Source organism: Columba livia, chromosome 26 (assembly GCF_036013475.1).
Source record: "Columba livia isolate bColLiv1 breed racing homer chromosome 26, bColLiv1.pat.W.v2, whole genome shotgun sequence".
Lineage (NCBI taxonomy): Eukaryota > Metazoa > Chordata > Aves > Columbiformes > Columbidae > Columba > Columba livia.
Genome location: NC_088627.1, coordinates 4,861,736 through 4,880,662, shown reverse-complemented (window position 1 = coordinate 4,880,662; position 18,927 = coordinate 4,861,736). Strand labels below are relative to the sequence as shown.

Below are 18,927 nucleotides of genomic sequence, written 5' to 3'. Positions count from 1 at the left end.
GGACCGCTGACCCCCAGCGCCTGCTCCCCACTGCAGGCCTGGGGTGGTCCCAGCGCCGGGGCTCCCCTGTGGGTGAGGGGCTGCAGGGGGGCTGGGACAGACGGGCAGGGAGGAGGTTTAGGGGTGACCGGAGCAGCTGCCCCCGCACTGCCCCCAGCTCAGGCCAGGCTCAGGTTCCCCTTTGTGCATCAAAAGCGGCCCCTGAAACTTTAATGAAGCCACCGGATCGCCGGGGCGGCGCGGGGGGGCCCAGCCCCGCACCCCTCCCGCTGCCCGTGGCACCCGGCTCCTGGCCCCGCTGAGCCCCTCACCATGACCCAGGGCTTCTGGCGGCTCTACAAGGCCAAAGTGCTGCAGACCCTGGGGGGGGCACGGGCGGATGGGGCGCTGCAGGAGGAGGTAGGATCGGGGGGTCACCACCAAGATTTGGTCCCCTCAAAGCAGGGTGACCCACCTCCCTGCCCTCCCCCTGCCTGCACCCCTGCCCTCACGGGGGGGGCTTCATTGCAGAGAGACCCCCCTGAGTTGATGGAGACGGATGAGACCCCTGTGTTGATGGAGGAGGGACCCAGCCCTGTGTCCCAGCTGGCGAGGAAGGTGAGGCAGAGCTGGGGGAGGTGGGGGCTGGGGGGACCTGCTGGGACCTGGGGGTCCCCAGTGAGCCTGGCGCTGCCTCCCCCGCAGGTGCAGGGGGTGGGTGCCCGGGGCTGGCGGACACTTTCGTCCCTCTTCACCCGTGAGGACGAGCACCAGCTGCTCAGCTCGGAGCCATGCGCAGACCAGTAAGTTCCAGCTTGGCGGGGGTACCCCAGAGCCCAGATCCAGCCCTTTGCATCCCTCCATCCCATCACCTGCATCCCCTTCCTGTACCCATGGGGCTGGGCTCGGGGAGAGCCAGCACAGAGGGGGGACACAGGGGAGCTTGGGGATCCCAGTTCTGGCCACTGTGGGACCCAGTGAGAAGGGTCCCCACACCGATGTTCCCATCCCCGCTCTCTCCCCAGCCCACTGGCCGCCTCTCCGCCTGAGCTGTCCCCCTCTGAGAAGGCAGTAGGCTTTTGGGATCTCTTTGCTACCAAGTGGCAGCAGGCGTCAGGGCCAGACAAGGAGACGTCTCCTCCGGAGCCGGGTGAGAACCCTGGGGAGCCGCCAGGTGACGATGACAGCGACCTGAGGGAGCCAGAGGAAGGCGCCTTCCGCTGGGGCTTCCTGGCTGGCAAACTGGCTGAAATCCGGAATAAAAATGCCCCCAAGAGCAACTAGAAGAGGAGGCACCGGCCAGACTCTCCAGCAGCACAAGCGGCCCCCCCCACTGCTGGTGGGCAGCCCCCTGCTCACACCTCAGAGCTTTGCGCTGGGTTTCGGTGATGTGTCTGCACTAAAGACCCCAAAGTGCCCCCTTTCCCGGAGCCCTGCCTGGTGCTTTCTTTGCCCTCGACCCCTCGTCCAGCAAGCCCATCACCCCTAGAGCAGTGTGGTCCCCATGGTGGGGACAGGGAGCTGCCACCCTCAGCCCCAAAGCATCAACCCCACCAAGCCCACACAAACCACACGCACCACCAGGCTAGAAAAAAACAAAACAAAACACACCGTGTTTATTGAGTGCTGCTCTGGCCCCAGCAGACCCTTTTCTGGGGAGGAGGGGGCTGTGGGGTGGGCACTGCCCAGGACAGGGGGCTCAGGCTCTGCCCATCCCCTCATTCTGTAGCTGGTGCAGGATGTGAGAGGCTGATGGGGGAGGATGGAGAAGATGGGTCACACCGCAGGGACACAGGAACCTGCCAGCCTTGGGGACACAGAGAGACACACCCAGGGGAGCCCCTTTGCCCACCTGCCCCCCAGGTGCCCCCCCTTAGCCCTGGATCTAGGGTAGACCTGGTGGCCCCATAGGAGGTAGACCTGGTGTCCCTGCAGGGGATAGACCTGGTGTCTCTGCAGGGGGTAGACCTGGTGTTCCTCCCAGCCAGCAGCAGCCGTATGTTACCGAGACGATGCCACCAGCCCATCAGCCACACCCAGCAAGGGTGAGGAGCCACATCCACCCAGCAGGAGCCACACAGGCATCCCCGTCCCCAGCCAGGCTGCCTGCGCTCAGACCGTGGACTCCTTGGCAGCTGCCCAGGCTCTTTGGCAGCCATAGAGCCACTTGATGACGCGGGCGTTGCGCTCCACCACCGAGACGGTGGAGCCCAGCCGGGCATCCGACTCCTCCTCACCTGGCCCCGCGTCCCCCTCGCTGCCCCCCGAGGCCTGCTCGGGCTCCGACTCACAGGATCCGGGGGGCCGAGCCGAGGCATTGTCCCAACCCGCCGGCACGAACCGCTCCTGCCCCAGCAGCTCCACCAGCGCCCGGTCCAGCCCACAGTAGTTGAAGAACCGCTCCTTCTCCGAGAGCGGCAGGGAGACGCGCAGAGCCAGGGCCTGCTTGCCGGGGGGCTGGGGGGGCTGTTCCATGGGGCTGCCAGGCAGTGGGAAGATTCCACCGCTGCCGCCACCGCTGCTGGCACCCGGCGTCCTCACCTCGTCATTCTCCATTGGCACCCACAGCATGGGGGTCTCAGGGCTCTGGGGGGCTGCTGACCCCTCGCCCAGCCCCCTGGCTGGCGGGGAGCTGGGGGGTTTCTCTCTGAGGGCTCCCTGGAAGAGGCGTCGCACCAGCCCGGAGTCCTTGGCGTTCTCCTTGTCCACGCCGGGGCAGTCCCGTTTCTGTCGGTAGATGATGAGGGAGTCGGGTCTCAGCAGGCGCCTGCCGCTGGTCCGGCGTGACACGGGGGACTGGGGACACGGCAGCTTCCTGGGCCCCTCACGGCTCAGCTCCGAGCCCTGACACAACTCGCTGCACTGCTGGCGAGTGAGGAGGCGCCGGCTGCGCGGGGAGAGTCGGGGCGAGCAGCCCCGCAGCGCCGGCTCCTGCCGGCTGTTGATGACCTGCTGGGATTTGACGTACTTGGCCTTGTCGGCCTCCAGCCGCTCCACCGCGCTGGGTGTCCGGCCCCCGCCGCCCCCCAGCTCCCGTGGGCAATTGGGGCCCTGGTTCAGCCACACCAGCGGGGACCCACGGCCGGGGGCCATGATGTGCAGGTTGTTGGAGGTGCAAATGGTGAGAGGGGGGCTGCCCAGGGGTACCATCATCCCCAGTCCTGAAATAGTACCCCTGGTTGCTCTGGTCCTCCCTGGGTGGCTGTGGGGCACCCGGTTCTGTGGGCAAGGAGGGTCCTGAAGCTTTGCTGGTCTCCTGGATTCAGCCCTGGGAGGAAAGAGGAGAGCTGGGATGAGCACTGAGGATGCAGCATCAGAAGGAAGAGGATGGGGCGTGAAGCAGAGCTGGGGGTCCCCTCAACCCCACGTGTATTGGGCGGTGAGCCCTGCCAGCCCAGGCTGGAACAGCCCACAGGCAGGAAGAGAGAAGCGCCGAGCATCCGCCGGCTTCACCCGCATCCCAGGAGCGCCTTCCAACAGGAAAAAATACCGGAGCTGGTCGCCTTATCTTTCCGAGTGCAGGGACAGCAGAACAAAGCCAGCGCGGCCCCGTGCGCAGCAGAGCTGGCGAGCTGCCCCGGCTGGGGCTGTGCATGGAACAGCGGGGCTGGGGGATGTTTTGGGGTCCCCGTGCTGTGCCCCCCACTGCCAGGCTGAGCTCAGGTCATGGAGCAAAAGGGCTTTTGTTAACCCTGGGCTGCGATGGCTCTTGCTCAGCTGTACCTGAGCATCCACACAGGACCAGGAACATGAATCCAGCAGTGGAGGTGGGTTCCTGGGTGGGGGCTCTGGAGCCTGATCTGGGGGCTCTAAATGCCCAAAGCAGATGGTTTTGCTGTGCAGAAGAGGCCCAAATGGCCGTGAAGAGCCACCCCATTGCCAGCAGCTGACCCAGCCCCACAGCTGGTCCTGTGCTCCCAAGGGATGAGCTCCCCAGCCTCCCCCGGTGCGGTGGCTCAAAGGATGGTGGCTGCAACACATGGTCCTGTCACCCAGCAGTTTCACCCCGGCAGAGCCAGCATGCCCAGGACGTGACTGCCCGTGCCAGCCCGTCCACACGCTCCTCAGCCCACCCCGGTGCCAGGATCTGTGCCCAGCTGCTGGGCTCGGTGGGTGGAGGATGCTCGTGCTCACCTGAGCCCACGCAGGGATGCAGGAATGTGATGCAGGGATGGGATGCAGGGATGCTCCAATTTCACTTGGCTCCTGCACCTCTGGCTGCCAGCAGCAAACTGAGCCCAGAGCCAGCAGGAGCCTCATATAGAGGGTGAGGAAGAGGAAGAGCCACCCTGTTAACCCCTGCTAGCCCAGCCCCATCAGCAGGAGCCCCCCTGCCCCGGCAGCCTTCACCGCCCAGAGCCCTGCCCAGCCAGAATTAACGCCCTGGCAGCTCCAGCTCACCTCCTCCTTCCTCCTCCTCATGGGGGCCTGGCTGCGATTTGGGGATCTGCAGCGGAGATCTCTTTCTCCTTCCAGGCAGGACTGAGTCCCTCTGTGCCCCCCAGCATCAGAACAGGACAGGGAAACCACATCCACTCCAGCAGTTTCTCCTTCTACATCCACTTTGAGATGCTGGGGCAGCTCAGGAGCAAGATCCCCCCCAGCCCTGAGGCTGGTGAGGGAGGAGGAAGGAGAAAGGGTCTTTCTGGCACCTTCTGCACCGGTGGAAAAAGGGTCAAAGCCAGTTCCTGCCTCCTCTTCCTCCCCGGGAAGGGCTGTAAATCACAGGAAGCCACAATGGGCTGGAACTGGCCCAGGGGTTATTTTTACCGCTGCCCTCTCCCTTCCCAGCCCCCGGCCCCCTCAAACCCCAGCGCCTGCCAGGGGGGCTGTGAAGGTGACACCACAGTGACCAGGGGGGAGGACACGCTCCCAGCACCCCCAGTGCTCCCCAGGGACCCGCCAGCTCCCTCTATCCCTCCCGCAGCCGGGGTGGATGGAGAACTGGGGCACAGCCCAGCCCAGGCTGCTGCAGGGACCCAGGGGACCGGGAGGGTCCGTGGGGACAAAGCCACAGCCCAGGACCCACAGGACAGAGTGCTCTGAACCTGGATGAGAGGGGACCCAGCCCCAGTTCCTTCCTGCAGTGCTGCTGCTGCGGAACCTCTGCCAGGAACCGGCATCCAGCACCTCCCTGCTCCACCGCACCGGTGCCAGGAACGGGCTGGAGCCGGTAACCTGGGCTGACAGGAACGGAGGTGAAAATGGAGGGCGAGCAGGATGAGAGTGGCCAGGGCCCGTCTGAGCTCTGCCAGCACCAGAAAAAACCCCAGTGAAAGCAAGGAAGGGACAACCCACCTATTCTATTCTATTCCATTCTATTCCATTCTATTCTATTCCATTCTATTCTATTCCATTCTATTCTATTCCATTCTATTCTATTCCATTCTATTCTATTCCATTCTATTCTATTCCATTCTATTCTATTCCATTCTATTCTATTCTATTAATTTCTATTCATTTTATTCTATTCTATTCTAATTCTATTCTAATTCTATTCTATTCTATTCATCTGCAGAGGAGTGATGCCAGCAGCTGTGCTCCAGCCGTGCTCAGGCTCCGCGTGCAGGATGTGACCGCGCCGGAGCAAACCCAACCGCAACCCAAGGAAGACAGGGAAAAGGATGGGGAGTGACAGAGAAACCCCAGGACCTGCCCCTGGGAACAAAGCATCCAGGTTCCCAGCTGACAGGGCTGTATTTTTAACTCCGGGTGATGTGAATCACTGTTTATTAGGACAGGTTTTGTTTTCTGAGCTGGAATCACAACGGCCATTCTGGTAAAGCCACAAGTGACTAAGAGCGGCCTTTGATTCACCTTTCCGTGGCCGATGCGGGTGTTCCCGAGGGTGCTCCTGCCCTGAAGTGAGGCAGACGGGCACTTGTTGTTGAGCTGCTGGGTTTGGACAAGGCAGATTTCCTTCAGGATACAAAAAGGGACGGTTTGAGGAGCCCTTCCCAGCACCAGCATCCCAGGCAGCTCCGGCTTCCCCTGGGGATGCGATGGGGGTTTTGTCACTTCACCTTCTAGGAAGGGATTTAAATGATTCATCAGCCTCTTGTGAATGCACCAGGTGGCTTTTCTTAGTCACGTGGATGCTCAAAGTCCCTTGTTTTTATTTAAGGTTACTCAGAGCCCTTACAAGGTGCTCTCTGCCCTTTGACGGGGCTGCGCTTGCCTCTCCTCCCTTCCTCGTGTCCAGCCTGAATCTCCCCTCTTTAGTTTAAAACCATCATCCCTTGTCCTATCGCAACAAGCCCTGCTCAAAAGTCTGTCCCCATCTTCCTTATTGTACCTAAAGTACTGACAAATTGGGGCAAGCAGGCAGGGGACGCCGGAGGCTGCTGTCCCTGCAGCAGCAGCAGAGCTGAACCAACCACCCAGTCCTTTCCAGATGCAGTTCTGTTGGAAAGCAAAATGTGGGAAAGCAAGATGTGCAGTTGCAGCCACCTGAATGATAAAGGAAGATCAATACTAACATGGTCATCTGGACGGTCAAAGACATAATACTAACATAATAATATATAAAGGGCCTCGGATAGATTATTTTGAAGTATGTTTCTCATAATTGTAAAGAGTTATAGCCCAGACTCGTGGGAACGGTATCTCGGGCCGGAAAACCGCCCCCAAATGCATGGGATGTGTGAATGTGCTTGGGCCTGGGCTGCGAATGCATGGAAGAGCGAGACAAACATCACATGAGTTTAGTGTGGAAAAACACCTTTTGTAAATATCTAGTCCAGGCCCATACCTGTAAATCCTATAAATTGACAATGGTGACTAAAGAAGGCGGCCTAGGCCTAGGTCAGCTCTCTGCTAGGCCAGGCTCTATGCCTTTTTTCCAGAACAAGATCCCTGTGTGAATCTCTCTGTGTCCTGGTATGCGTCGTCCCTAATCACCACACATTTCTCCTTTAAAAATCATTTTAACCCCTTCCCAACCTTTAACCACACCCTGCCCAGGTGCAGACAGCACTGCAGCACCTGATAAGAGCTGTTTCTCCTCGCCGCTTTGCTTTCAAATCCCACAAAGGCTTTTCCTGGTCCGAGGTCCATGCAAACGCTGGGGAGCAGGCGCAGCAGCGGCGGGCTGGACGGGTTTAAAAATACCCGAGGCTCAAGCGGGCATGAATAAATCTGAAACCGCCACCCAATCTGAGGCAGCCACCCGCAAGTCGGTGCAAGCAGGAACGAGCAGCTCAGGACACTGTGGCGTTTCGGATGCGTCCCCTCTTCGCTGCCCTTTTGAAACAGAAACTGCGCTTTGCACTGGAAAGGAAGCGGAACAGCGATGAGCAGCGCCCATTAGAGTTTGTGTTAAATACTCCTACTAGTCCTCTTATTGTTAATAAATTAGTTAATAAAATTAAGGGGGAAAAGCCTAAAGACCTTGGGCACAATATTGTCTTCTATGTTTTCTCCAACTATTTGGACTGATCTAAGACCAGATTATTACTAGTCACATCCATCCTAACATTCAAACATTCATCCTAACGTTCATGTGTGGTTTGCTTTTCTTACTCCTTGTTCTTGCTCTGATAAAGTTCAATCTGTCAAACAGAAACCATAAAATTTGACGTATAATTGCTTACTATTTAGCTCTAATTTAATCTCTGCTATTTCACCCATGTTACGTTTAATCTCTTAAAACTTATATATTGGATCTCAGTTATTAAAACGCACGTCAGCCTGAAATTTGCATCCCTCCTCCCAAGTGTCATCAAACTGAGCTCTTTAAGGAGTAAAGGCTAAAAACACTTAATGATTGATACACAATGGAAGGATTTGCAGGACACCAGTGGAGCAAAGGGAAAAGCAACATAAAAGGCGGGCTGTTTGTGCTGCCCGTGGTCCAAAGGCCGCTCGACCGTGTCTGCTCAGCCAGGGAAAAACAACAACTTTACCTCCAGCACTCAGGTCTGTTCTGCTGCAGCTGGTGCAGGAAAACGCTGTTTAAACCACCGCAAAGTGAGAATATAACCATGGTGCGTTCCCGAGGAGCCCTGAGCGACGAAATGGTGCGTGTGGGCTGGAGCACGAGGCCTCGGCGTCCTGCAGAACGAGGGAAATAAAGCAGAGATTGGGTTATTTGAGGAAAGACACGACCTTAGTTACATCCAATTTCCTTGCAGATTGTGCCTCCACCCGCCCCACCAACTTGATACATTTCACAGTATCACGGTATCACAGTATGTCTGGGATTGGAAGGGACCTCAGAAGATCATCCAGTACAATCCCCCCATGGAGCAGGAACACCCAGATGAGGTTACACAGGAAGGTGTCCAGGCGGGTTGGAATGTCTGCACAGAAGGAGACTCCACAACCCCCTGGGCAGCCTGGGCCAGGCTCTGCCACCCTCACCGGGAAGAAGTTTCTTCTCAAATTTAAGCGGAACCTCTTGTGTTCCAGCTTGATCCCATTACCCATTGTCCTATCATTGTCTGCCACCGAGAATAGCCTGGCTCCATCCTCATGGCACTCACCCTTTATATATTTATAAACATTGATAAGGTCCCCCCTTAGTCTCCTCTTCTCCAAACTAAAAAGACCCAGCTCCCTCAGCCTTTCCTCACACGGGAGATGCTCCACTCCCTCCAGCATCTTGGTGGCTGCGCTGGACTCTCTCCAGCAGTTCCCTGTCCTGCTGGAACTGAGGGGCCACAACTGGACACAAGATTCCAGGTGTGGTCTCCCCAGGGCAGAGCAGAGGGGCAGGAGAACCTCTCTGACCTACTGACCACCCCCTTCTAACCCACCCCAGGTACCATTGGCTTCCTGGCCACAAGGGCCCAGTGCTGGCTCATGGTCACCCTGCTGTCCCCAGGACCCCCAGGTCCCTTTCCCCTACACTGCTCTCTAATATGTAATTTCCCAACCTATACTGGAACCTGGGGTTGTTCCTGCCCAGATGCAGGACTCTACACTTTCCCTTGTTAAATTTCATCAGGTTATTCCCCACCCAACTCTCCAGCCTGTCCAGGTCTCTGATGGCAGCACAGCCTTCTGGTGTGTCAGCCACTCCTCCCAGCTTGGTGTCATCAGCAAACTTGCTGACAGTCACTCTATTCCCTCGTCTAAATTGTTAATGAATATATGGAATAATATTGGCCCCAGTACTGACCCCTGAGGCACTGCACTGGATACTGTCCTCCAACTGGACTCCGCACCATTGACTACCACTCTCCGGCTTCTCTCCTTAAGCCAGGTTGCAACCACCTCACTACTCTATTGTCCAGACCACACCTCCTCAACTGAGCTGTGAGGATGCTGTGGAGACTGTGTCAAAGGCTTTGCTGAAGTCAAGGTAGACTTAGTTTTCTTCATGGTGTGTGGGAAGAATCTAGCTTGAGTTTATATTTAAAAAAATCACCACTCTTGCAACTAATCAACGAGCTGTGGCTTTCTCCTTTAATTGAGGTTCTTATCCTTTAATAAAAAAATATAATCTAAATGGCAATCCCTTTCTCTTTTGTAACGACTGCATTGACTTGTGGATTTAACCCCCCAGCTCTTGTTGGCGGGGAATCAGAATCTGCCCCTTTCTGGCTCTGGGATACACATGAACCACGATGCCAGCGCACAGTGCACAGGAGACGACGGCGCTTGGGTTTGTTGCGGGGTAAGAAACAGCCAGAAAAGACAATTTCCAGCATTTCCAGTTTGCGCTATTCCCACCCCCAGTCCACACAACCCTGTGTTAATTAAAAACATGCAAATGGCTCCCAGACTCTTGCATGAGCAATGGTGTTTGCTCACCTTTATTTCTAAGGTGTCTTGGGACGTGTGAGACAAGGAGGTCGCTGTCCTCGCAAACCTGCAGCCCATTTACACCCAGTTTTGTGGGTGAAATCCTGCTCCAGCGCCCACAGGAACACCGGGGAGGAGTTTCCCTGCACAGCGTCTGTTTGCAACCTCAAATACATCCAGTAGCACCAGTCCTGCTGGAAATCTCCTTACGTGACACCAGGCGGAGCGAGAAGAAAGGATTTCTCCGTAAAATATTCCAAAGCTTCCTCAAAATTCAGCTTTTATTTAAAAACCAGTCATGAACGTAATAAATTACACAATAGTCTTCCTCATTATAAATTCTCCATAAAATATATTTTACAGTTTTTTAAAAGAAAGATTTGATGATTAAAAACAAAATCTGAGTGCTGAAAAGGATCTTGACTTCGTGTCATGCTGGTGAGTCTGGAGCTGCTACAGCGATTTATCAAAGGTTTTAAAACAAACACCTTCAGACGACAAAAGAAGGCAAACAGAACACAGACCTTGAGGACTCAGAGTGCGGGAAACACTCAGTGTTGCCCAACAGCGCGGCCAAGCACCATGAGAGGGATTTCGGGTAACCCCCCAATAGCAATCAGTGCAAAGAAACACTTTGGGAGTCAAAAAACTCACAGTTTTTCTGTGCCCCGACACATTTCTGCCCCACAGGCAGCATATTCAGTGTTCTTACTTGAAATATTTCAGGGAATCAGATGATTTGCAAAGCACCTGAAAGGTAAGTAGTATTATTCTGTAGTGAATGCGTACTTTAAGGTGAGATTTCTGACTTTTGGGTGGGCAGGAAAGGAGGAAGTTTGTGATAGATTTTTAAAAAGGTCTCAAGTTTATACAATGATACAACCTCCTAAAACTCAACTCGTGAAATGTTAGTACCGCGAAAAGTGGTGACGCAGCCAGTGAGAAGTTTCTTTTCCTCCTTTCAGGAACAAGCTGAGGCTTCAATGGCACCAAAGCCACTTAGAATATGAGAACAAACAGATTTCCGCTTCTATAATGTAAGAATAAATAGATCTCCCCTTATCGTTACTCACAAACAGGCTCTGAGTCTTCTCTTCTAGACTGAGCTCCCTGCAGGAAGGACACGAGCTGTATCCTCCATCACCGACCCCCCCAATTTACGCTCCTCTGTACTGGGGAACACTCTCTTCTGAAAGTTATTTCTATAGCGTCTTCCAAACAATAAACACTGTTTGAGACAAAGTGCGTTCGTCCCAGAATCACTGTTCAGACAACTTGTCTTAAATGATGAAGTGAAGGAAAATAACAAGAATTAATGACTAAGGCCCCTGGGTAACGGCCGGCAGCTCTGCGCAGCACCAGGCAAGAACAGTTGTTGTCTATAAAGCTGCAGAAGTTCAGTAGGATCAGAATCGTTCGCTTTTGGAAGAACAAATATATATATATATATATATATATAATTTTGTTTGTGCTGCTTATTCATACTCTGGCAGAATAAACACTGAGCGATGAGAACTGCTCTGGCAGCACTAAGAGGCAATAGTATCTGAGGAGAAGTTACAAGAATACTTACAGCACTTCTCAGGTGAGATTTGGGAAGAAAGTCACCTTGATTTTAATAAAACGAGCCTTAGTTGCAGCTTTAATATATCTGCCTTTAAAGGCAATTTTTTAAGACTATTTTTCTTGCAAAAGGTCAAATTGATGAGAAAGGTCACAGTCCTGCACCCAAAAGAACAAAGTGTCATAACATTTATTACAAAGCAGCTTCTGTCAGTGAGGTGCCTTCAGGGAAACCTCAATCTGCTTCTGTGGCACGAGAGCCTTTCAATGGCTGCAAAGCTTCCCATCCTTCCATCGTGCTTTTAAATACATATTACTGCTTCAAAAGGAGGAAAGCACATTATAAAAAAACACCAAAAAAAAACCAACAGTGAAGGTTGCTGCATAAATTGGAGGTACCTTTCACATATCGGTGACTGAGTTCTCTCCCATATTTGAGGTGTGTTCTACAAGATGAAGTCGTCCCTCTACCTCCTCCTCACGACCAGGTTAGAGTCAGGGCCAGAAAGGAAGAGACTGTGACCAGTAGAATTACACCAAGTTAACAGGAAAACTGTGCTGCAACCATATTTTGCAGTCTTGAAAACACCCTATGCTGCCGGATTCCCCCATCCACGTCTCCATAAACTAGTACATTGCTGTTATAAATCCTCATGGTGCTACTGGATTATAGACACAAGGGTCAAGAGCACATTGTGAAACTGTAGATTAATGGATTAATGAAGTGTTTGATTACTAGAAGAAAGCAAAATCCAATGATTAATGTACCAGCCAACATGCCAGCACCTGATTGCACGCATTGGTAATTTGACTCCCTTGGTGACGAGCTCATTAAGCTGTAAGTGCTAAAATGGGCCATGTCAGCACTTTGCAAACTGCTGATCCCCCTGCATTGCTTTTCTTTGTAGACAAAGTCAACTCTCAGACCCTATTTTTGACAATAACAAAAATAAATAATAAAGTTATTCCGGCCTGGAGAAGAAGGAATGCTTCTCATTTATCTTCCTCACGCAGGTTTCTAGCGGACCCAAATCATTCAGACCCATAGGAAATAATTTAAGAAAATTGGCATACACTCCCAGTCACTCATATACATAAATATATACACAGAATTACTTTACAAAGCCTGAAGATTTGCACTACCAGCATGCAAATCTCTTTTTTCCATGAGAGTCCCTAATACTGACGTAGGAAACTGGAATGTACGAAATACTCCGTGACATAGTGCTGGAAATCAAGTCTCAGCTCTCGAGACATCGCACCGCCAGCGCACGCTAACGAACATCGTCACACCTGACACCTGCATGGAACATCCCGGGATTATACACATCAACACATCGTTAACAACAACAGCCAACTCGCATTTCTACAATTGACGAAACTCAAAAACTGGGATTTGTTTGGTACAAACTACACCCCGCAGGTTTGCGTTCAGGCTCATTTCTTTTACTGTCGTTAAGTCGCACCATCGGTTGAGAGACGGGAGCTCTACCGAGACGCGCTCGGCGGGTCACGTCTCCCAGCTGCTGTCTTTAAAAGCTATATTGACTAATCGCAGCTCCAGCTCGAAGGCGTCGGGTCGGTCCTGCGGGTTGGCAGCCAGCATTTCCTTCAGCAGCTGTTTCATTCGGGCGTTCATGGATTTCTTCTTGACGGGGATGAGTAGTTCCATTTTCGGGTTTTCTAGAAGCGCCTCTCCCACAGGCACGATCGCTGTCCCCTGCTTGACGTAACTCCCCAGAAGTTCCTTCTTCGTTTCCGTATCTATGAAAGTGATTCGTTCCAACATAGCCCAGATTATAATCCCTAAGGCAAAGATGTCTGCTTTGGCAGTGTAGTGTCCTTCCCAGACTTCAGGGGCCATATAGAAGTCAGTCCCGCATGCGGTGGATAGAAAACACTTATTTACGTTGACTGGCTCCTCAGGGTTCTGTCCTGATGCCGAACACACTTTACTCAGCCCAAAATCTGCGACTTTCAGGGTGGGCTCCAAGTCACTGGCATCCATCCTGCTGTGCGATATCAGAATATTGTCAGGTTTGAGATCGCGGTGAATAATCTGATTTTTGTGCAGGAATGCCAGCGCGCTGCTGAGCTGAAGCATGAAGCTGGTGTTGGTCTTGCGGTTCGGCTTTCGGGACAACAGATACTCATTCATATCTCCTCCGTCACAGAAATCCATCACAAACCAGAGGTAATAAGCGCTTCTGGGGTCAAAGACTATCTCTCCTTTTAATGAGGTCTCGACAAGCTGCAACAAGGAAAAGAAATGTCATAACTACCTGACGATCGCCAGAATGTAAAGATATCATGGAAAAATGCATGAAGTAGGGATCTTCCTCTCAACAATGCAGTGAGTAAGATAGCGTAACTGGTGAAAATAAAACTTTCTGATGTTAAAAACAAAACCAAACCACAAGGTATTTGACAGCCTCCTTATTTTTGTGTATGCAAAGTATTATCAAGCTCCCACTCCTGCCCACAAGCTGGAGCTAGACCCAGATAACAATATTTTGAAAGATAGTGCACGGCCACTGCGCTCCCATCTGTTTCAGCTGGACACTGTCCCACCCCAAGCCCGTCCCACCCCTTTCACTATCAGCTTTACTGCGCAAACAAAACCTCCACAAGTAACTCTGGGCAGTGCCAGGGGGTTGTATTTGTCCTCTGCCGATGAAGCAGCACCACAATAGATATTTACAGCCTATTCTCCATTCCTTAGGCAGGAATGTGTTCTAGCAAGTGTTAACATGAGATCCCTTCACTCAGGAGAATTATAATCAACAGGCACAGCTGAACCTGCACGTAACACCTTTCCCACCATCGTGATCCACAAGCTATTTTCTAGAATATAAGCAGTGAGTAACTTGAGCAACCAGTTCTAACAGCTGCTTCATACGAAAAGCAAAGTAAAACCAGCAATCAGTTCCACTAATCCTGTTTACACAACTACACATTGGCCTTCTCAGCTCCTCTGAGGTGGCTCTTAGCATGCTCCAGAAGGTAATTCTTGCAATGATTTCTATTAAAAGTACACTAAATTAAATGTAGCTCTACAGGCTTGCAAAAATTAAGGTAGCTATTAATATTTATAGAGGTGTTTCAAAGTGCTTTTTAAAAAATGGCCTTTTCCATCCAAGAGCAAAATTACTAGCAATTTATAGCAATCTTTAATTGCAAGCACAACTAATACTCAAACCAGACCAACAGTAAATCCATGTTAGAAGTAGAAAACTACATATTTAGGGTTTAGAGTGGCTAACAGGGAGATTAGGGTATCAGAAGACAGCAGGAGCCTCCTGTGCTGAGCAAGCACCGACACACAGCTCTGTCCCCCAGCTTTACAGAAGCCACACTCGCACCTCAGCACAGAGGGTTAAAACGGCAAAATCCACCACCACCTGTGACAAAGCACCACAAGCCCCAGCCAGTTTAGGACTCTCACTTGGCTTAGCTAAGCTGAGACCAGTTAGGCATCTGCCCCAAAGCCCCTCGGGAGACACTAACACCCCCCTCCCCGGCCAGCCTGCACCAGCTCAGCTCTGTAATGTAATACCACACGGGGTGGAGAGAGTAGAGGGCAAGCCAAGGGAGATCTGATTTTCTCTATTTTAGCAGTTGCTATTAGAAAGTGATCCCCACCTCTCCAGAGTCAGCTCAGCTCTGCCCTTTGCTCTGCTCTCTGGAGCAGAAAACCAATTTGTAGTGCTTGTGCCTGACCCGGGTGAGCTGTACATGAGGCACAGGTAACAGGTGCTACCACCAAAAACCGACATGCCAGTGATGTGGAAGCTCTCCCCACCCCGCAGTCCCACCATGGTCATTTTAAGCTCCTCCCTGTACAACTGTTAACAAGTTTGATACAATATTTTATGGATCCACTAACCAGTAGGAAGGCAAGGCACTAATTTCTCCCACATGAGCTGGGCAGTATTATTTTACCCTAATCCCTTCACGAAAGCAGGTCAGTAACAACTACCAAGCTGCAGTGAGTTCCCAAAGGCAAGAACTCTCCCCCCGATGGTCACACAGCACCAGGCACAACAGGATCTGGACAGGGAAGGGTTGTCAGACCAATGTTCAGCAACAAAAGGTCCTACACCAGACATGCAAGAATGACAACAATAAAAACTGAAATGATAAAAGCTGACTAGAGGTGACACAATAAACACCGAGCAGCTTCCTGACTTTTTAAACCAGAGGCGCAAATTTCTGCCAGAGCAGCTTCTTGACAAGGGAATGAACCAGATTATCTTCCAAAGTCTTTGCAGAGCCACTTATTCTTCAAAAATATGCATCTTCAAACTTAAAGGCAGCTTAGAAGACACCTTCAGTAGTCACGCAGGGGAAGCTGTATTTATTCCCTTATTTATCATACCTTTACTTCTCTTTGAAGAGATTCACAGCTACTCATTCAAAAAAGAAAATGGCTCGCCACAGGCTAACAATTGCTTCTTGTTTCTGAAAGAATTTTAAGTGTTGGCTTCCTAAATTAAGACGGTTACTTCCTCTTCCACGGACACCGGAGCATAAGAAATGCTTCAGAGCTCTGTCCCAGGCCATTAGCACATGTCTGTTAATTAACCCTGCAGCAGGGCTTCTACTAAAGAACACGACAGCCTGCACCTCCCTTCTGCTCCACCTGTGGTGTTTCCTCAAATTACCAAAGCAGATTTGCATTTCAAAAACCCTGCAGTCTTTTAGAGTGGCACGGCTTCAAATTACAAGATATAGGTGATTGTTCAATATATGCTCTTTTAAATATATATCTAAATTTTTGGGTGTCGACAATGCAAACAACACCATAACTAAGAACACCTCAAAAATAAAAATGGTCTTAGCTACCCACCTCCTTCCCTCCCAGCTGCACATCCATATTAATTACTTCCACCCCGTTACCTCAGCTTCATGTACCTGTAAATAAAGGGAGGAACTGGAGCCATGGGACATCTTCTGCACCATACCATCTTTCTGCAAGAGGCACTCCTCCAGGTGAATGACGTTGGGATGCTGGCTCTTGATACTGCTAAGTGCCCAGAACTCACGCAGAGCGAGTTCCACGTCCTCTGGCGCATGGCACCGCATCCTTTTCACCGCGACCCGGGCAGAGGTCTTCCTGACGACTGCTTCGTACACCACACCATAACTGCCACGACCAACCTCTCGTATTAGATCGTACTTAGGCTGGCTACTCACCATCTTCAAGATCAAAGGTTCTGGGGAAGGGGGGAAAAACCCACAGAACTAAAACTCATGAACAAAAACTGGGCTGTATTTTCCCCCACATGGCTCGGTGCGGCAACATTAAGCCTACCGACACCCTTCAATTAACAGCGAGCGTTACACTGAACCCAACGCTGGAACATTCCAGAAGCTATTCTGTAAACCTGTTGCCACGGACTCGTTAAAAGTGAAATTACACCATTTTGGTGGGACTGTCAGGATATTGAATACAGCCCAGTTTTCAAGGTGGCAACAATTCCAACCTAGACTTGCACTGTGCTGAGACAGGACTATCGCAGGGGCTCCTGCTCCTTTCTCTCAGTGTCTTCTGTGAACATCTGTGGGAATAACGGTGCAGTATCACGTACGGTATCATGTATGGTATCGTGCCCTCCATCCAGCCTGGGACAGCGGAGGAGAGGTTCTAGCTGAAGCCTGTGGCTGGGCAGCAACAGATTTAATTAACACTGCCTTTTATGAGGGTGACTGCGTAGGTAAACGTTTCTGTTATAATTTAATCATTAAATACTTTTACAGCTACTAAGACAGGAGGATGCTTCACATCACTTCCGATTTATGTATTAACGTTACTATGATTTTTCACTTAATATCCTTTGACTGGGGAGTATATGGTTACATAAAAAGGGCAACTGATTGCAGAAGCTCATACCCAGCATCTAACTTTCAGTTTAGCTCAACAGGGCAGGGGCTTCTACAAAAATTAAGATATTGCTCTATAAGTAAAACAAGAGACACACACACATTCACAAAAATAAAAAGCCACCAAACGCTGCCACAGGTTTATGAACCTTCCTGCACACTTCCCTGCATGATTACAAACCAAAACACACCAGCACCACCTTCACACAAACAAACCAAAATGGGACACTGACTGCAGACAGAAAAAAAAAATAAAAAGCTCAGCTAGCCAATTATCAAACAGAATGAAACGCAAAAATAATAATTAAAAAAAAAAAAATCACAGCTAGTGTATCAAAACTAAAACAGCTTGTAAGACTGTCAGTGACAAATATAACTCTCTAAGTCACTAAACCAGGCAATAAGGACCACATCAAACAGCCTGTTATTAGTAGGAAGCTTTCAATTATTTCCACTGCTTTAGGTACTTTTTTTTTTTTAAAGGGAAATAAAAAGAAAAAAAGAGAGAGAAAAAAGAGGTATCATCAGTGAGTGTCAGGGCAATACTACACAGACATTTTAACCTTTAGGCAAAGTTCTGCGGTGCAGATTTACATCAACATTTTGACCTGAAGTGTGATGTGCCCAAGAAACGCGTTACCACGAGATTCTGCTCAGAAGATGCTCTGAACCTGCACCTGTAGCACGGCTGCGAGGAGGGGATGAAGGCGACAGCCCACACAAAGAGAGGTGACACAGCCAAACATTCCCTGAGGAAAAGACTGCGTTACCCAAACACCATCACACCAGGTTCAAAATGAGCAGAACACATCCCTTCCATGTTGAGGCTGTTCCCAGAGGGGCCCTGTCGCTATGTCAAGTGTCAGGGTTGTTACCCGCCTCCCTTCCCCCCAGCCTGGAAACGCCACCGAGGTTTATTGCCCAACCCGTTGAGAAGGACAAGGCCCGTGCCAGGCTGCAGGGACACGGACAGGCCCAGCACCGCCAACCCAACAGGCCGGGGCTGCCCCTGCTCCCTCTTGCAGGCCCGGGGGCTTCAGCCCCCTCCTCAGCAGCGATAATTATGGCATAAAATAAATGACGCTCCTCCCCTCTTCACCCTGTGACGCCTCGCAGGCGGCGGGCACACCGGGACGTCCCCCGCACCGAGCGGGGCCTCGCTCCGGAGGAAAATCACCGAGACACCGCCTGCCTGCGGCGCGGGGGGGAGCGGGGTCTGCTGAGGGGATGCGGCCCCGTTAGGCCCGACCCGCCTCGACAGGTACCCGGGGCTCCTCACACACCTGGGCCGGAGGTGCCTGCATGTATGGGCACAGCGCGGCCCCACTGTGACGCACCGGGGCAGCCCCCGGACCGAACCCGGCCCAGCCCGCGTTACCTCAGCGCAGCCCACTCGCCGCCGCCGCCGCCCGGCCGCCATTATCGAGCTGCGACCGGCCCGCCCTGCGCGGCCACGCCCCCGCGCAAGCCACGCCCCCCCTCCCGCCGCCGCCGCTGCGCGCTCTGATTGGTCGGTGGCGAAAGGGAGTGGGGTGCGCACGCGCCGTTCCCGCGTCCCCCCGGCGGTGCGCGGGGCCGGTGCGGCCGGTTGCGCAGGAGGCGCTGGGGACCCCCCACCCAACCGCCTGTGCATCCCCTTCTGCATCCCGCGCTGCTCTCCGTCCTCCCTGTGCCTGCACCCCTTTGCACTAACAGTCCCCTTCTTTTTTGGGAGGCAGGGTTCTTATGTTTATTTATGAATTTGTTGCTTGGCAT

The 18,927-nt window shown here is 52.2% G+C and overlaps 2 protein-coding genes across 10 annotated transcripts; one reads left to right on the top strand and one right to left on the bottom strand.

The window, feature by feature from the left end:
- The first annotated feature begins 312 nt into the window (after positions 1 to 312).
- Positions 313 to 1,392, top strand: C26H1orf232 (chromosome 26 C1orf232 homolog). The gene is made up of 4 exons (XM_065041524.1): positions 313 to 399; positions 511 to 597; positions 685 to 782; positions 1,005 to 1,392. The coding sequence occupies exons 1-4, from the start codon at positions 313 to 315 to the stop codon at positions 1,261 to 1,263; spliced, it is 531 nt and encodes a 176-aa protein (XP_064897596.1). The 3' UTR covers positions 1,264 to 1,392.
- Positions 1,393 to 1,565: 173 nt separating this feature from the next.
- LOC102089041 (serine/threonine-protein kinase PDIK1L) lies at positions 1,566 to 18,667 on the bottom strand. Of its 9 annotated transcripts, none has more exons than XM_065041516.1 (5): positions 7,884 to 8,025; positions 6,964 to 7,248; positions 4,381 to 6,429; positions 4,114 to 4,234; positions 1,566 to 3,247 (listed from the first exon to the last, which is right to left on the bottom strand). In XM_065041516.1, exon 5 carries the CDS (start codon positions 3,130 to 3,132, stop codon positions 2,092 to 2,094), a length of 1,041 nt encoding a protein of 346 aa, XP_064897588.1. In that variant the 5' UTR covers positions 3,133 to 3,247; positions 4,114 to 4,234; positions 4,381 to 6,429; positions 6,964 to 7,248; positions 7,884 to 8,025; the 3' UTR covers positions 1,566 to 2,091. The 9 variants fall into 9 exon arrangements, with proteins under 9 accessions (XP_064897588.1, XP_064897589.1, XP_064897590.1 ...); XM_065041517.1 differs by having other exon boundaries at positions 4,381 to 4,694; XM_065041518.1 differs by lacking the exon at positions 4,114 to 4,234.
- Between the last annotated feature and the right edge of the window lie 260 nt (positions 18,668 to 18,927).